The 15,653-nt window shown below is 40.8% G+C and overlaps 1 protein-coding gene across 1 annotated transcript in view; it reads left to right on the plus strand.

Annotated features, from left to right (window-relative positions):
• Window positions 1-15,023, plus strand: part of KMT2E (lysine methyltransferase 2E (inactive)) — a 63,620-nt gene extending 48,597 nt beyond the window's left edge. The window contains 23 exon segments of the mRNA XM_086610124.1: window positions 366-674; window positions 2,575-2,829; window positions 3,010-3,154; window positions 3,882-4,135; window positions 4,286-4,342; window positions 5,908-6,118; window positions 6,121-6,357; window positions 6,360-6,492; window positions 9,320-9,377; window positions 9,380-9,430; window positions 9,433-9,608; window positions 11,561-11,649; window positions 11,752-11,780; window positions 11,782-11,843; window positions 11,845-11,873; window positions 12,032-12,088; window positions 12,091-12,122; window positions 13,475-13,690; window positions 13,693-13,869; window positions 13,871-13,920; window positions 13,922-14,313; window positions 14,316-14,599; window positions 14,601-15,023. Of these exon segments, the coding sequence (XP_086466250.1) occupies window positions 366-674; window positions 2,575-2,829; window positions 3,010-3,154; window positions 3,882-4,135; window positions 4,286-4,342; window positions 5,908-6,118; window positions 6,121-6,357; window positions 6,360-6,492; window positions 9,320-9,377; window positions 9,380-9,430; window positions 9,433-9,608; window positions 11,561-11,649; window positions 11,752-11,780; window positions 11,782-11,843; window positions 11,845-11,873; window positions 12,032-12,088; window positions 12,091-12,122; window positions 13,475-13,690; window positions 13,693-13,869; window positions 13,871-13,920; window positions 13,922-14,313; window positions 14,316-14,599; window positions 14,601-14,987 (3,690 nt within the window). The 3' untranslated portion in view covers window positions 14,988-15,023.
• The last annotated feature ends 630 nt before the right edge of the window (window positions 15,024-15,653 follow it).

A 15,653-nucleotide genomic window follows, 5' to 3' on the forward strand; every position in this document is an offset into this window, starting at 1 on the left:
TACAAAAAGGATGTTGGACTGAAAAGATACTGGACATCATGCTGTAAGCAGCTGATTTCTAGTTTATGAATGAATGTGGTATGGCAGTTATTAACAAATCCCCAGTGATAACGACCAGTGACTAAGGTGTGTGAATACTCTGCCAATGATAGGGCAAGTGCTTGGGAGTAAAATACAGGAAATCTTGTGGTTTGCCCTGAAGAAGGATGGAAATATTATCTCTGAAGTATTTTAGTTCTAACAACAAAAATGGGATAGAGGCTTTTTGGACTTGTGAAGGAAGAGGGAACTGATGTTTTGCTTCAAGAAAGATATGTAGCTTTACGTGTGTGGGATCTGTTTACTAGACTTCTATTTTGTACCAGGAACCAGCAAAAGAAGAAACTGCCACCAAGCCTACCCCAGCCAAAGTTAATAGAGCTAAACAGAGGAAAAGCTTCTCACGGAGTAGAACTCACATTGGACAGCAACGTAGACGACACAGAACTGTCAGCATGTGTTCGGATATCCAGCCATCTTCTCCTGATGTGGAAGTAACTTCACAACATAATGAGTCTGAGAATGCTGCACTGGTAGCTGAGCCTGAAACAGAAACTGTTGTTACAGAAATGGTTACTGAAACGGAAGCTCCAGCACTTAATAAATGCCCTACTAAGTACCCTAAAACAAAGAAGGTATGTCTCTTAACGGATGGGGAGAAGAGGATGGATTTTAGCAGAGTTTTAAAAAATTATAGGCTGCTGCATCAGTATACAACTACTGAAAACTGTACAGGTTTGGGGGGGCGGGGGGGGAGTTGACTCATTTCTTTAAAAAATCAGCATTACATAGCCACTCACTGGTAATAAAGTAAGAGATTAAAAAAGGTAAATGTAACATCTGTAGGTAGAAGCTATATTGGATTTTAAGAGACTTCCAAAATATATGTTTTGGAATTAATGTTTTCTAAGGGAAGTACTTTCTAAATGGGCTGAAATAACGTACATAACCATAACATAATTAAAGCTGTTAATTCAAAAGAAAAAAAGAAATCAAAGTTGCCTTTCCTTCCTTTGTTCATCATATGCTTTAGAAGGTATTTTAATGGTAGCAAACAGAATATCTCAAAGGAAATAATCAACTTCTGTTACTTCTGAGATATCTATTCTGAAGTGATTGGATTCAGAAGCTCAAAATTCATGTGTGTGTTTGAAGGGAAGATTCTTAACTCTCTTTAGTGCTTTATTTTTAAATTTTCTATTGGATTGCACTGCAAAAAGCTTGAAATGCCACAGTATTTAAAGACACTCAAAAAAATCTTATATCTGCAAGTGTGAATAAAGCAGTAAAACTCTGCTTTAAAATTCTACAGACTGCATTAAAAAGTGACTTTTTCAGCATGCTTTACAGGTTCTTCTGTAAATTTTAATTGTTGGAGGGAAAGGGGGAGGACGTCATAGGTTGAAACTTCTTGTCAAATGAACAATAACAATTTCAGGATGGTTTTGTCTTAAACCCCCGATCTTACTTAACATATACTTCATTTTTTTCAAAGAGCACCCAGGTCATCCTGTGATGCTGCTTATTGCATCACTATTAAATTCTTGTCAGAGGGGAGAATAGAATCTTTCTTCCTTTTTTGCATGTTGCATAGAAAAAAAGAAGGAAGATACCTGAGAAACCTGAATTTTACGTCACTTTTTTGCTGTTTCGTAGTATTGAGGATAAATGTCTGCAATGTCTCATTTTACTGTACCCAGTGTACTCTAAGTGAGGAGAAAGTCCTCCTTTAGACATGAATTAATAAATATGAATAGGTCTGTAAAAGATGAGGACATATATTATAATCTGTGTTAAAGCCTCAGTATCCTATTATTAATATTTAATGTGCTATTTTTGCATGTCCTTAACTTTGTTAAACCTGTGTAAAATTTAGAAGGTTAGTTTATCTGTTAATAGGAACTAAAATCCACTGGCACTTTCTTGCAAAACACTCAACTAGCTAGGAAAGCATACCCTTTTTAACAAGCCTTAGTAAATGAGTTGTAATTTAATACAGCTGCAATCGTGAAGAATGTTCGAGGTGTCTCCCTGACCCATTGACTGAGCATAGTCCTGACAGTACAGAAATCTGATGAGTTTACTTAACTTCTTCCTGTTAAACTATTTCCCCTCAGCTTAGGTGCTCAGGCACAAGTTCAAACAAAAATCTGTTTTGGAATTCTGTTAATAATTTCACATCATAAGTACAGTTGATCTGGGCACTTCTGTAGTACATTCAGTGAGAATTAAATACAAAAACCTAAATGTTAATTTACAAAAGGAGCCCCAAACCACCAAAACACAAAAAGCAACCCTCCCCCCCAAACTTTAGTATGGAGAGTAAATCATTACTGATTCCTTCTTCTGTCCCCATTGTTTCACTGAAACAGTCCTTGTTCTTGCACTGTATGTTGTTAAACTTGCAGCCTGGAAACTAGCTGTTTCTGGTTTGTGTAACAGTTGACTAGGTGAATAATTAGACTTAAAAAATTTCTAAAAGCCACTGATAAAAACACTCATAAACCACTAATTTTTTTTTCTCTCTCTGTTTAGCACTTGGTCAGTGAATGGTTAAGTGAAAAGAGTGATAAAACAGGGAAGCCTACAGACAGTCTATCAGAAAGGCCTCTACGCATAACTACCGACCCTGAAGTTCTGGCTACTCAGCTGAATTCTTTGCCAGGTCTCACTTACAGTCCACATGTATATTCAACTCCAAAGCACTATATTCGTTTTACTTCACCATTCCTTTCAGAAAAGAGGAGGAAAAAAGAACCTGTGGAAAACATTACTGGCTCTTGTAAGAAGGTAATGCTTCACTTCATTATAGTTTCCCATCCCATATTAATTAAAAGTAAGTCTTCATTTGCTGGCATGAATTCAGGCACTAAAAAGCTGGTTGACAAACGAATTCTGTCATGTGTAATGCGTTTTGAAATGTTTATCATTAAACTGTTAAGTTACTAATTTGAACTTGTTTTGTTACAGCGTTGGCTGAAGCAGGCTTTGGAAGAAGAAAATTCAACAATGATTGAGAGATTTAATTCACCATCGCAAGAGAGATGTAGAAGTCCAGCCATCAATGGTGAAAATAAAAGTCCTTTATTACTGAATGACAGCTGTTCCTTAACAGGTGAAGCTTTTACCAACATCGTACGTAAGGGCTATGTTACAGTAGTTAAAAGTGGAGGACTGTGATGTGTTAATGAAAATTCCAGGGGTATTTGCACTGTTTCCTGACTTTATTTGAAAGAAATGCTTAGTTGTGTAGTGGTTGGGATTTTTTTCCTCCTTTAATGTATAATTTATTCTAGATAAGCAACCATCATATTTCATAGTGTTTACAGTCAACAAAAGACTTTTTAACTATGAGTGTAAGAGGTTAGATGATAACTCCATTTTCCACGCTGTTCTATATATACAGAATTCCTTTTCTAAATTCAGTGGGGCTGTGTTGCTCACAGGGGAAAAGCTGTGTAATCTTGTAGACATGATACAAAATGGGAACATGCTAAAAACTAAACATACTTCTGTAAGGATGTGGAGCATGTCAGTGGTTCCTGTGTACCGTCCTGAACTTGGAATTTCTGCTTTTTAGCTGAACAGTCTTAAGAAGTTAATTTCCCTTTTTCTGGAAACATAAACAGTTCTTCCCGTCATCCTAGCACACAGATTTCAGTTACTGATACACCTGTAGGCTGTGAAGAGTTCATCTTTCAGGAAGCCTGCCCTTAAGAGACTTTCGTAATCTTACTGATTTTTTAATGTGAAGTTCATAATTTCATTACATCAAGTACTTAAACAACTGTGATTACTATATCTAGATTTTTTTCTGGCTTATTTCTAATTTTAACACACAGATCTAACCACACCACTCAAAAAACGAAGACTGTATCAGCTGTTGGAGTCTGCATTCTCAGAAACCTCCACACCTACTCCTTCTCCGTATGCCACACCAACTCATGCCGACATCACTGCCTCCGAGCCATCGTTGTTTGCTACTCCTCCTAGGGTAAAAACAGAAGATGAAGCTTGTAGAAATGGTTACAAACCCATCTATTCACCTGTTACTCCTGTAACTCCATGTATACATGGAAATACCATGCACTTTGAGGTGAGATTTATAATGAATTTCAGTGTGTTCAGAGAATGTGTTCAGGCATTCTAGTGTCAATCAGTATTTGTACTCCTGCAACAAGGGAGTGTTTTAGATTTCTCCAGGCTAAAAAAGAAATTGACTTGCAATTTCTTCTTATTTATTTAGAATATTTCCTCACCTGACAGTTCTCCAGAAATAAAAAGGCGAGCTTACAGTCAAGAGGTAAGGATATTTGCCAAAAACTGCAAATAGTATCTTTATTTCACCTGTAGGGCTGCACCATTCTTAGTAAATGCTTTTACCCAGCCATGCAAGTTTCCTGAAATGTAAAGGGTAACTTCCTTAACAGGTTTTATTTGCTTATTCTGTATATTTCCACTTTACCTGTTTCATTTTCTATTTTAAACTGGTTCTCTCTCCTCTTTTTCTGTATCTCTTAAAGTCTTGATGACTGTCACGGAAAGAAGTAACTACTGCAATGTGTAGATCAGAACAGAAGAACACCACTTGTGCTTTTCAGGCTGTAGTTAAATTTAAACTAACAGTTATTTCTCCTTGTTACCAGCATGTCGTAAGTGTTTTTGTTGAGCCTAGTTATGCCTAGAGTGAGGAAAGCAGAGCAGATGGGTAATAGGTGGATTTGTTCAGTGCAGAAAGTGCTGTTTGCAGTGCGCCCGGGTATTCCCAGCCTGGGGATGGGATGGATGAGTCCCACGGCAGGGCTGGGGCGGTGGCTGGGCCACTGGAGGGAAGCACAGCTCTGAAACAGGAGAACTCCCACTGGGACCTTTTGGCCTGGCACAGGAGTGGGGAAAATGTTCCACAGCAGGGTGGAGCTTGAATTCAGTGTGGTAACTACACAATTTGTGTAAAGGTGTTGAACTGTAAATTTAATGGCACCTGAAAGGAATAGGTAAAAATAAGTAACAGTTAAAAGATCTGGCGGGTTGTACTAATGGAGAATTTAACTTCTGGTGAGTCCTGTAAATGAATGATCCAATATCTCCCCTGGAAGTTAAGCGCATACATGTGTATTTTTTTTAGGTCAAATCCTAACAAATGTTGAAACGCACAGAATTTTTCATACAATCATATCTGTCGACTGAATTTAACAATTACCTCAAAACTGTTGTAATTGAATAATTTTATGTTTATCTGACTCAAAAAGAGGGTTTTTACTTAGGAAATTTTGCTTTGTAATACAAAAAAATCTAAAAAGGACTCGTGAAAACCTTACATAGTGTTGGTTTAGAAAAGCTGCTTCCAGCCATGGATACGTGCTGGGTTTCTTATGGTTAGTACAGTATTAAGAAGTAGAAGGAAGTTTCTGTCACTTAAGAAATTATTTTTTTCCCCTTTACAGAGTAGTGGTTTAATATTGAAAGTGTCTCAGAAAAGCTTTGCTTTGCCTTCCCCCCATGCCGCCAAAATAATATTTTGACACTGAGCATCCCTTTCATGTCAGATTGAAGCAAGTGCTTTGTAACGTCCTGGTCAGGGACTTGCTTCTATTGCAGCTCCTCCCCTTCCTCTGCCAGTCATAAATCAAAAACCTGGCATTTAAAGTTTATTTTGATTTTGGTTAATGTGCATTATATTAAAATGCTTTTACCTAGTACATTGCATAGTAGAAATAAGTGTCTGGCTGTAGAACTGTTTCTTAAAGATAGAAAAATTCATGGTACTGGAAGGCCTTTAATCCCGCTTAAAGGCACAACTGAATGTCAGAATAGATGTGATTTTGTTGGAGTGTGGAAAAATAGTTGACATGCTTTTTCTTCGTGCAGGGATATGACAGAGCATCGATTCTAGCACTGAATTCTTTCAGAAATTCCAACCTGACAGAAATGGGCCTGCAAGAAATAAAGACTATTGGATATTCCAGTCCAAGGAATAGGACTGATGTCACACGGCAGTGCACTGGAGAAATGGAATCTGTGTCAGACCTCCAGCTGGGACTCGAAGTAATTGAGCAAAGTGCACTGCATAAAAACCTGGAAGCCCCACACATGATAGGACTGATTCAAACAGCCAATTAGAAACTGCTCATTGTGGACGGGGCACAATTTATTCTTCCTGGGTAAAAAGTCCCGACAGGACAGGTGTAAATTTCTCAATGAATTCTAATTTGAGGGACTTGACCCCTTCACATCAGCTGGAGGTAGGAGGTGGATTCAGAATAAGCGAGTCAAAGTGCCTGATTCAAGACGATGCTAGAGGCATGTTCATGGAAGCATCTGTTTTTGTACTTCAGAAGATGGAATTGCATCTGGGTTTGGAAGGACTGTCAATAACGACAACTTGATGGATGGAAATTGCACACCCCAGAATCCTCCACAAAAGAAAAAGGTTATAATTTTAAGAATCGTTTGGTCTGTCTTACGTAGTCTGCTAATGATATTTCTATAACAGAAAGAGCCATAATACAATAAAAAACAACTGATGGCTCATCTTTAGACTCTACAGTGTAGTAGAGACATTGTTCAGGGGAAATAATGAAGAGTAAAGTTGCATACACCCATTAGTAAATTTATTTTTTCCAAGTAATAATACTATTTCACTTTATTCATATGAGTATTAATTTAATTGCTCAATAAATAATTGCTTTCCAGGTTTGAAAATGGTTGCTTATGCCACTAAGTATTACAGTATTCAACTATACAGAATATATACCAGCATCATCGAGATCGTATACTGGGAACATTTGTTAGTGCAACTTCTTGCAGTAGTTCATAACAGATTTATACTAAGACCTAAGACTTCAAAATTTCAAATTTTACATATTTAAGGTATCTTGGTTTCACTGTTAGAACTACCCAGAAATCCTTAGTTCCAAGAAATCTTTTTCTTGGCTTAATTTCTTTTTTATAAAATACTGTGTTTGAAAAATAAGCACAGTCTAAATTTACTACTCTCAGGAAGCAGTTCTTGTAGGTCAGTTGTGTGCTCATCGGCACACCAAACCAGAATTGGAAGTTACTGCACTTGACTGTCAGGTTAGACTCCCTTTGCTCCTCATAGAAAGGATGACAAACATGGAAGGCAGTAGTCTCCATGCAACAGCTTTCCAGTTCTGTCTCCTAATGGACTGTAGTCGTGTTTCTTTTAGAAAGATGTGATTTATTTCTTGATGGAAGTAATGATCAGGGAGGTGGGGGCATATTCTGTGTGTGTTTGTACATGCACGATGGGGTTTTGGCTTTTTTTGCATTGCACACCCCCCTATGCCACACCTCTTCCCTTGTGCTCTGGGGGCATCCTGCTAGGGAGCACTCGGGATTCTTCCTTCAGAAGTTCTCCATCTGAATTGGATTTTGTTTACTTAGCTTCAAACTGACACATTACTGAAGCAAGATGGTAGGACCTCCGTTCTTACCTGGTCCTGACCCTGAGAATTTTACAGATCCCATGCGTGTTACTGTATAGTCATCCTGTTTTGTCAAAGCCAAAAAAAATATAAAAGAAGCCAAAATTTATGTAGCTTCACATTCTTTTTGTCTCAAGGTTAAGTGAATTTCCTTTCAGATCCCAGCAACGCTTAGGGCTTCAGTAACCCTCCCCCCTTTCTCTTTCCAACAAGCATTCTTCCAGGTTGTTAGTGCTGACGGCTTATGCTACACTAATCTCCAGACGAAAAAAGGTGTGGCTTCCCCCTGACACTTCCCTAGGATTCCTGTCTAAAAGTCTCAGTTTGAAGAAACAACCAGAGAAAATTCTATCTGTGGCCCTGAAATAATGAGTTTTAGGCCTTCCAGGGACACAGAAAAAATGCAGCTTCTGTAGTTTAAAAGCGGGAGGGGGGGGTGCGAAGTCTCACCTAAGGAGAAGGTGAAAATTCAGGAATTTTGTAGGAAAATAAGAAAATCCTTTCCCTAGGGTCCACCGAGACATGAATGTCCTTATGCAGTTGTTGAAGGAGGTTTTCCTCATATTTCAACATTTTTATGGGCATTTGTTCATCTCTTTTTCTCTCACCATGGTACAAGTTCATCCCATTTCAGTGTGGCCACACTGCATAGGTTTCATCCATTCTTAACATCTCAAGTATTTTAAGCGTTTCTTGCCCTGACAGACAGATGAATCTTCAGTGGATAGATCTGTTTGGAAAGCAAACAAACAAAAAACCCTAGGACTGCAAACAAAACAGGCTGCTTGAGTTTTTCTCTCCGTGTAGTAGAAATAATGTCTGCCTTTAACTGCTTAAACCTCAATATAAATATGAATCTTTTTCATTTTTGCGTTTTAGTTTCTTGGTTTGGATGCTGTATGGTTCAGAGTAGGTCGTTGATAACTAGAAGAAAAGGTTTAAAGGCATTAAATGTTATTTCCACCAAAGTAGTGTCATTACTGAACAAAGTAGGTCTGAAGGTCAATGTTTCAGCTTCTACTTCAAATTCTGATGATACATAGTTGAAAACACTTGAAAACTTCTTTTTATGACTGAAGGTAACTTACTAAACATTTAAAACTGTTTCTTATTCTATAGAAGCTTCTATGTGGTGATTTTATATACTATAAAGTAGAAAACCACTTTTCCCTTCATGTGTCATTGGTTTTGGTAATAAACTTTATTGAAATTTAGCTTTAGAATATGTTCTTAATCAGTGTTCTCTGGAGTGCAGTAAAGACAGAAATTCAAATAAACCAGGAAGAGAACGACGTTTAAGTTGCGCATTCCGTGTTAAGAAAAAAGTATAAAACGTTTAGAGGATCCTTTGATAGACACAGAGCGAAGCAGAAGCATGGTGAGTTTTTCATCTAGGGAGTCAGGCAGGATGTGACATCTCTTAAAATTAGCTTTACTGTGTCAGTGTGTTCTTACTAATGCTGCAGTTCCAGGAAGAACTGTAAAGGCTCTTCGAGCTTCAACCAACAGCATGACTTCAGCAGCAAACCTTCTGCTGACCTGCATCATCTTGGCGTTCTGCCTCAGGGAAGAAATGGACTTCCTTCTCTTGGCAGAATTTTGTTTTTTACATTCTCCTTACAGTCATTAGTAGCTCAGTAGTCTGTAAATTCACAGCAGATGTGGCGAAGTCTCTTCAATAATCTGTCCCCATTTTCTTTTAGAACCAGTAATAGTATGTCTTACTGAAAGAATACATTTAATTGAAATGGTGAGAAAGGAAACAAACTTCCCTTCTAACATTTGTTGTGTTTTGTGGTTTTTTTTTTTTCCTCCCTAGGTGTCCTTATTAGAATACGTAAGAGACAACGAGAAGCTAGAAAAAGTGGCTCAAAGACAGAAAACTTCCCCTGGTTACTACTGTATCTCCTCATGCTGCTGGTGGAGGAAATACAAGTAGTAACATGGTGCTAATGATGGGTATAACAACAGTGGTGAAAATGGGGAGCAAACTGATAGTGCTGCAAGCCTACCTGTACCACTGCCAACTACTGTGTATAATGCAGCTCCAGAAGATGTTGGCAACAATTGTGCAATTAAGGAATCTTCTTCCAGCGAGAAGAATGAACCAGAAGTTCAGTGGTAAGCCACAAACTATGGGACTAAAGTGCTGAAGAATTATTTACTTAATTCTGAATCTTTTTCTATTTGAAATCTGGTTTCATTGATAAGGGTGCAGTTCCAGATGAGCGACTGGGAGCCTGTCTTTCAGATTAGTGAAGAGTTGTCTTATCTCTTTCCTCAGAAATACAGCAGATGCCTCATAAAGATTAGAATATACAAAAAATTATCCATAAGATACTGGTTAACTTACTTTCATTCAGCTTTGCTTTTTATTTCTAAGAGCAAAATAGACAGTGGTTCGAGCAGGACAAGTTGCCTAGTTCTGTGAGTTATAAATTGTGAAGGTAAAGTACAGTTGCAAGTCTGTAGAAACAGCATCGGTGAGTAGACGTCCTCCTTCCACCACTGCACGAGTCGGGCTGCGTGTGCTTGTTCAGGTGTGTGGAGGAGAGAGCAGCAGTAGGCTGGAGAGGATGCTGTAATGGCTGCGAGAGCTTGAGTCCAGTTCTCAGCATGGCCTGTATCTCCACTGCTTTGTCTGTGGCCTGAAGAGAATATTTTTCATCTTAAATCTCAAAACCTTTCCAGAAGTACTGTGGGGAAGAAGAGTGGAACAGGAGAATAATCCATATTGATTAGCAAAAGCTTCTAGAAGACTTCAGGAAGTCTGTTTTTCAGTGACCTGGCTAGAACGTGTTTGTGGTGGTTGCTGTTGCACAAGCACAGGGTGCGGGCTGCATGCAGTCTGCTCAGCAGCTCCTTCTGCCCAGGTAGAGAGCACGTGGTGATGCTTCCATTGTTGCTATGGTCGTTAAATGGTTCCCCTGTGTGCAGTCCATATGCTCTGCTGAATGCCATACCGGATACTCCAACAACAAAGATACAGTTGAAGGCAGATGAGATAGAATGACTTCAGTCTGTATAAACATCTGCGGTTTTGGTAGCCTTAGGTAGATAGTCAATTGTGGTGATGCTGTCTCCAAAATGTTACTGGTAGAAATAAACCCTGCAGGTGTTCTTTATGCTGTAGTGAAGGCCTAACCATGTTGGGGATGAACTTGGGCTGAGGAGCTGAACATCCTTCTGCTCAGGTGTTACAGCTATTCCAGAATAGAAGGATTTTGTAGAGCCAATTGAAGGGAGAATGTAAATACAGTCTTGAAAGTTTCACTGAAAGGGGGCTGTAAGTTCACTACGCAGAAGCTACCATACTATATTGTATGCAAAGAATGTGGGAACAGGCAAGAATTTATTAGTAAGTTTTTGCAGTAATCCTGCAGACAGCACCAAAATGTATTTCAGTACACCAGTGTTGTAGAGTAACGCCGGACGGTTCTTGCCTGAAAGCAAAACGAGTTTTGTAGGTGCTTTCGTTTATGATGTTCCTTGATCAGGTTGTGACTGGCAGGCAGAACGATACAAGAGAGAAGTTACGACTGTCATTTCATACCCGCTGTTGGGCAAGTTCAATGTAGACAGCTTAAACAGAGATGTATTTGTAGTTGTCCAGTATTTACAACTACAGATCCACTATTAAAGAGCAAATTCTTTAAAAAAAAAAAAAACAAAAAAAACAAAAGCAAAAAAACAAACTCTTTCCAGCTTTGGAAGAGGACAGATGGTGAATATGAAGCAGTACCTGCAACCTTTATTTTTTTTAAGTGTAGTTTTTGACTTTTCAAGTGTTTAGAAACAGGAAAAAAAAACCCACAGACCTACAGATGATGTTTCCATATCAGAGGGATTGTCAGTTCTTGTAACAAGGTTGTAGGAAATCAGTGTATTTGAAGTGGGAGGAAATAAGATACAAAATACTTATCAAATCAACATTCCATATGTACCACCAGTTATGGGCTCTTGCATGCGGTCACATTGTAAACTTTCTCTGACCCAGGATTTGCATGTACATTGTCCTAAATGGGTCCATGGGAGTACATCCTTTAAATTTAAAATGTGCTTCTCTCTTCCAGGACTGCATCAACCTCTGTGGAACAAGTGAGAGAACGGAGTTATCAGAGAGCTTTACTTCTCAGTGATCATAGGAAAGACAAGGACAGTGGTGAGTTGATTTATGATGTCGAAGGTAGATAAATCTAACCAGTGCCCCCATGGAGGTCCGTAATCATTCTAATCCTGTGTTTTGGGTCTGCTTCATCTGTAGGGGGAGCATCACCTTGTAGCCCATGCTCACTCGTCTCATGTTCAGTCTCCACCTTCATCTCATTCAAATCTCATTTCCCAGTTGCAGCTTAAGGTCACCTTCTTTCACTGAATTCATGGAAGGTCAGTAAGCAGATGACCTTGTATGACACCTAACATACTGAATAGTCTCTTACAACAACTTTAATAGCTCTTTTAAAGTCAAACACAAAGTGCTTAGCAATCTTTGCAAAAGACTTGATTTTCCCACTTTTATGTTTCTCTCTGCTTTATGTCTGTAGAACCTGATCCTGAAAATCCAGAGCCTACTTCTGAATGTCCGTCCCCAGATACTTCACAAAGACTTGCAAGAGCCCGTCAAAAGCAAGCAAGGTAATGCACAGCGTGTGCAGGTGCATAGGTGTTGGTGTGTTGTATGACACACACATGAATATGTACATACATAGAACCATAGAATGGTTAGGGTTGGAAGGGACCTCAAAGATCATCTAGTTCCAATCCCCCCTGCCATGGGCAGGGAACCCTCTACTACACCAGGTTGCCCAAAGCCTCATCCAACCTGGCCTTGAACACTTCCAGGAATGGGGCATCCACAACTTCTCTGGGTAACCTCTTCCAGTGCCTCACCACCCTCAGAGTGAAAATTTCTTTCTTTTATCCAATCTAAATCTCCCTTCTTTCAGTTTAAATCCATGCCCCTTGTCCTGTCACTACACACCCTTGTAAAAAGTCCCTCTCCAGCTTTCCTGTAGGCCCTCTTTAGGTACTGGAAGGCTGCAATAAGATCACCCTGGAGCCCTTCTCTCTCCAGGCTGAACAGCACCCAACTCTCCAGCCTGTCTTCATAGCAGAGGTGCTCCAGCCCTCGGATCATCTTCGTGGCGCTCCTCCGGACTCGCTCCAGCAGCTCCATGTCCTTCTTGTCTGATTATCTTAAAAAAATGTTAATCTCGTGATTTACTACTCAGGTTACTTACGTACATGTTCATCTATCTCTGCAGTAATTTACGTAGGCAGAACAGTTGTAAGAATGTGGTCGCCAAAAGGTTGGTTTCTGTGATGTTCCTTCAGCAACTGTACCTATGTACGTGGGATCTGGCGTTCTGTAGACACAGCAGAGATGGTATCGGTGGATTCAGTGCCCCCGCAGTTCCGCAGGGGAATGCTGTAGAAGAGGCAGTCAGAACTGACCGTAGTAACGCGATTCACGCACTCGGTACCTTAACAGGAGTTTGCTCGGGCCGTGTCAGGGTTTGGCAGTAGACGGCACCGATATGGAGAAAGATGTGGAGTAGCTGCCTGTGGAGTGTTGATGAAACAGTTCAGGCTGTAACGTTTAGTCTGTTTGCTTGCACGTGTGCCAGTTTTAACATGTCAAATCACTCTAAAAATGGCTTTATTTCTGTAAATGGTCCTGTCTGGAGTTCTTTCTTCCAGACCCAGAAATCTTTAGCAAATACCAGATTCTGACTCTGACCTGATGGCTCGTATTCTGTTTTCTACTTAGAATACCTTGCTCGTCTTAGACTTAGGAGATGATCCATACGCACTTGCTGAGTTTAAGGTTCTGTTGTCACTGCTTTTCTTGTACTAAATACATGATCTGTGCCTCAGCGCTTTTTTTTCCACCATCGGGGAGGAGAAGAGTGTTCTGAGAAGGTCTCTTTGTTCTAACACACACGAAGTTGAATGTTTTGCACTGACTTCCTTGCTTTTCATTCCAGCCCTCTTCACCGAGTCCTGTAGTTTCAGTGCAGCCACTTGGGAAGGCACCCACAAAACCAGATTCGCACTGGGAAACTGCAGCTAACGTGCCTGAGGCCGAATGTGCGAATCATCCAAAGTCCGAGCTGCAACAGAAACAGCTGACAAACAACGTCCAAGCACTTTCAAAAAATCATCCATCTCAGTCACACCTGCGCAGCTCTGCCGAGCAACTGTCACATCCCAGAAGTTGCCTCCCGCGCCTCCGAAGCTGCACTGCCCCCCCTCGCCTCACGTCGAAAACCCTCCCAAGCCCTCGACCCCCCACGCGCCTGTGCAGCATGGTTATCTCTCACCAAAGCCTCACTCACAGCCGTTGGGATCTCCGTACAGACCTCATCATCCACAGTCACCGTCAAGGTTGGAACGCCCAGAGGGAAACGCACCGAAACTTCTATCCAGCAGCACCACCCTTCAGCCTGGTATCAGCAGCAGGCCAGCGGACCCCTCTTTACTCAGACAACTTCAGGACAATCTTCAGCTTCTTACAGCCAGTTCAGCCAACAGAATTTGAACAGCAGTGCACCACCTCCCCGCCCCCCCCCTCCCCCTTCTTCTACTTACTATCAAAACCAGCAGCCCTCTGGAAACTTTCAGAGCTACACTCAGCTGAAGGGCAGCATGCCTCAACAGACTGTGTTTTCATCTGGACCAAATCAAGCACTTCCTGGCACTGCGGGTCAGCCAGCGGTGCCGGGACACCATGTAACTGCAGGGCATTTCTTGCCCTCTCAGAACCCCACTATTCATCACCAGGCATCAGCGTCCGCTGCTCCACCTCCTCCTCCGCCACCACCTGCTCAGGACCTCACCTTGTACAGCAGCAAAGTACTCATCAGCAGCACCCTGTAGCACACGTTGTCGGTCCGGTTCATGCTGTGGCGGTAGCTCCCTGATCGCACATTCATTCTCAAGCTGCTGGTCACCATTTGCCACCGCCGCCTCCGCCACCAGGTCCTCTCCCCCACCACCAACCTCCCCATCCTCCAACTGGACACCAAGGGTTTGCAAGCACAACACCAGCATGTTGTAACTCTGCACCTCCGCCCCCTCCGCCCCCACCCTCCAGTGTTATAGCTCGGGGCATCACCACAGCATCATAGCACAAGGTTACACCACCCATCCCATCAAAGGACCCCCCATTTTCCTTCCAATGCTCACACGAGCGTGTCCTCCTACTCCTCACAAGCCCCACATCACACAACGTTAGGACCTGGACCTCAACATCAGCCTGCTGGAACAGGACCGCATTGCCCGCTACCCTGGTCAGGGGTCCTCACATCCAACTCAAGGACAAACAGTATTGCAACACCTACTGCGTCGGGGTTCTGCCCTCACCCTGGCTCCGTCACCCTTCCCCACGGAGTGCAGGGGCCGCAGCAGGCGTCGCCGGTGCCAGGACAGATCCCCATCCACAGAGCACAGGTGCCGCCCACTTTTCAGAACAATTACCATGGTTCGGGGTGGCATTAAAACGGATCCCCTTAATCCCAAGCATTTTTAAAATGTTGTGTAATATAAACTCTGTATTTCATACGTACCTGTTGGAGGTACTTTTTAAAGCTTGTACATGATACTTTGTATAAAAGCAGACACCAGTGCTCTTTCATTGTATTCTTTCCATTTTTTGCTTTTTAAAATTCCTGAAAACGTGCTGTTAAGCCAGTATTAGGTATTTCTTTTTATTTTGTAAGTGAACATTCCAGCTGTTTTTTCTGGCAGTAGGTTTGATGCTGCATAATCTTTAAAATTTTATTGTTGCAGTTAAATTCATTTAGTGAATGTTTTCTGTATTACTTTTATACATATGTAATTGAATAAGTACACAGGCTCAGTGATGGCACTAACAATTTTCTTTCCTTCCATTTTCTTCTGTCAACAGTTTTTGTGTGCATAGAGATAGAAGACAATGCAATACAAATTTTATAGTTTTGGTGTGGACATGGCTTTTTGTTTCATCAGTTATTTGCAGAAAATGTAATTTAATGTATAGACTGTTTCTAATGTCTCGGACAAGTGCTGTAAATACTGTATTTCTTTTGCTTGTAAAATTGCTTAAAGCTGCTTTCATTTGATATAGTATTGTATATAATAAGTCTCTTTTGCAAAAAAAAAAAAGTGTGATCTTTGTGAAAGTAG

This window comes from Tauraco erythrolophus, chromosome 4 (assembly GCF_009769465.1).
Source record: "Tauraco erythrolophus isolate bTauEry1 chromosome 4, bTauEry1.pri, whole genome shotgun sequence".
NCBI lineage: Eukaryota > Metazoa > Chordata > Aves > Musophagiformes > Musophagidae > Tauraco > Tauraco erythrolophus.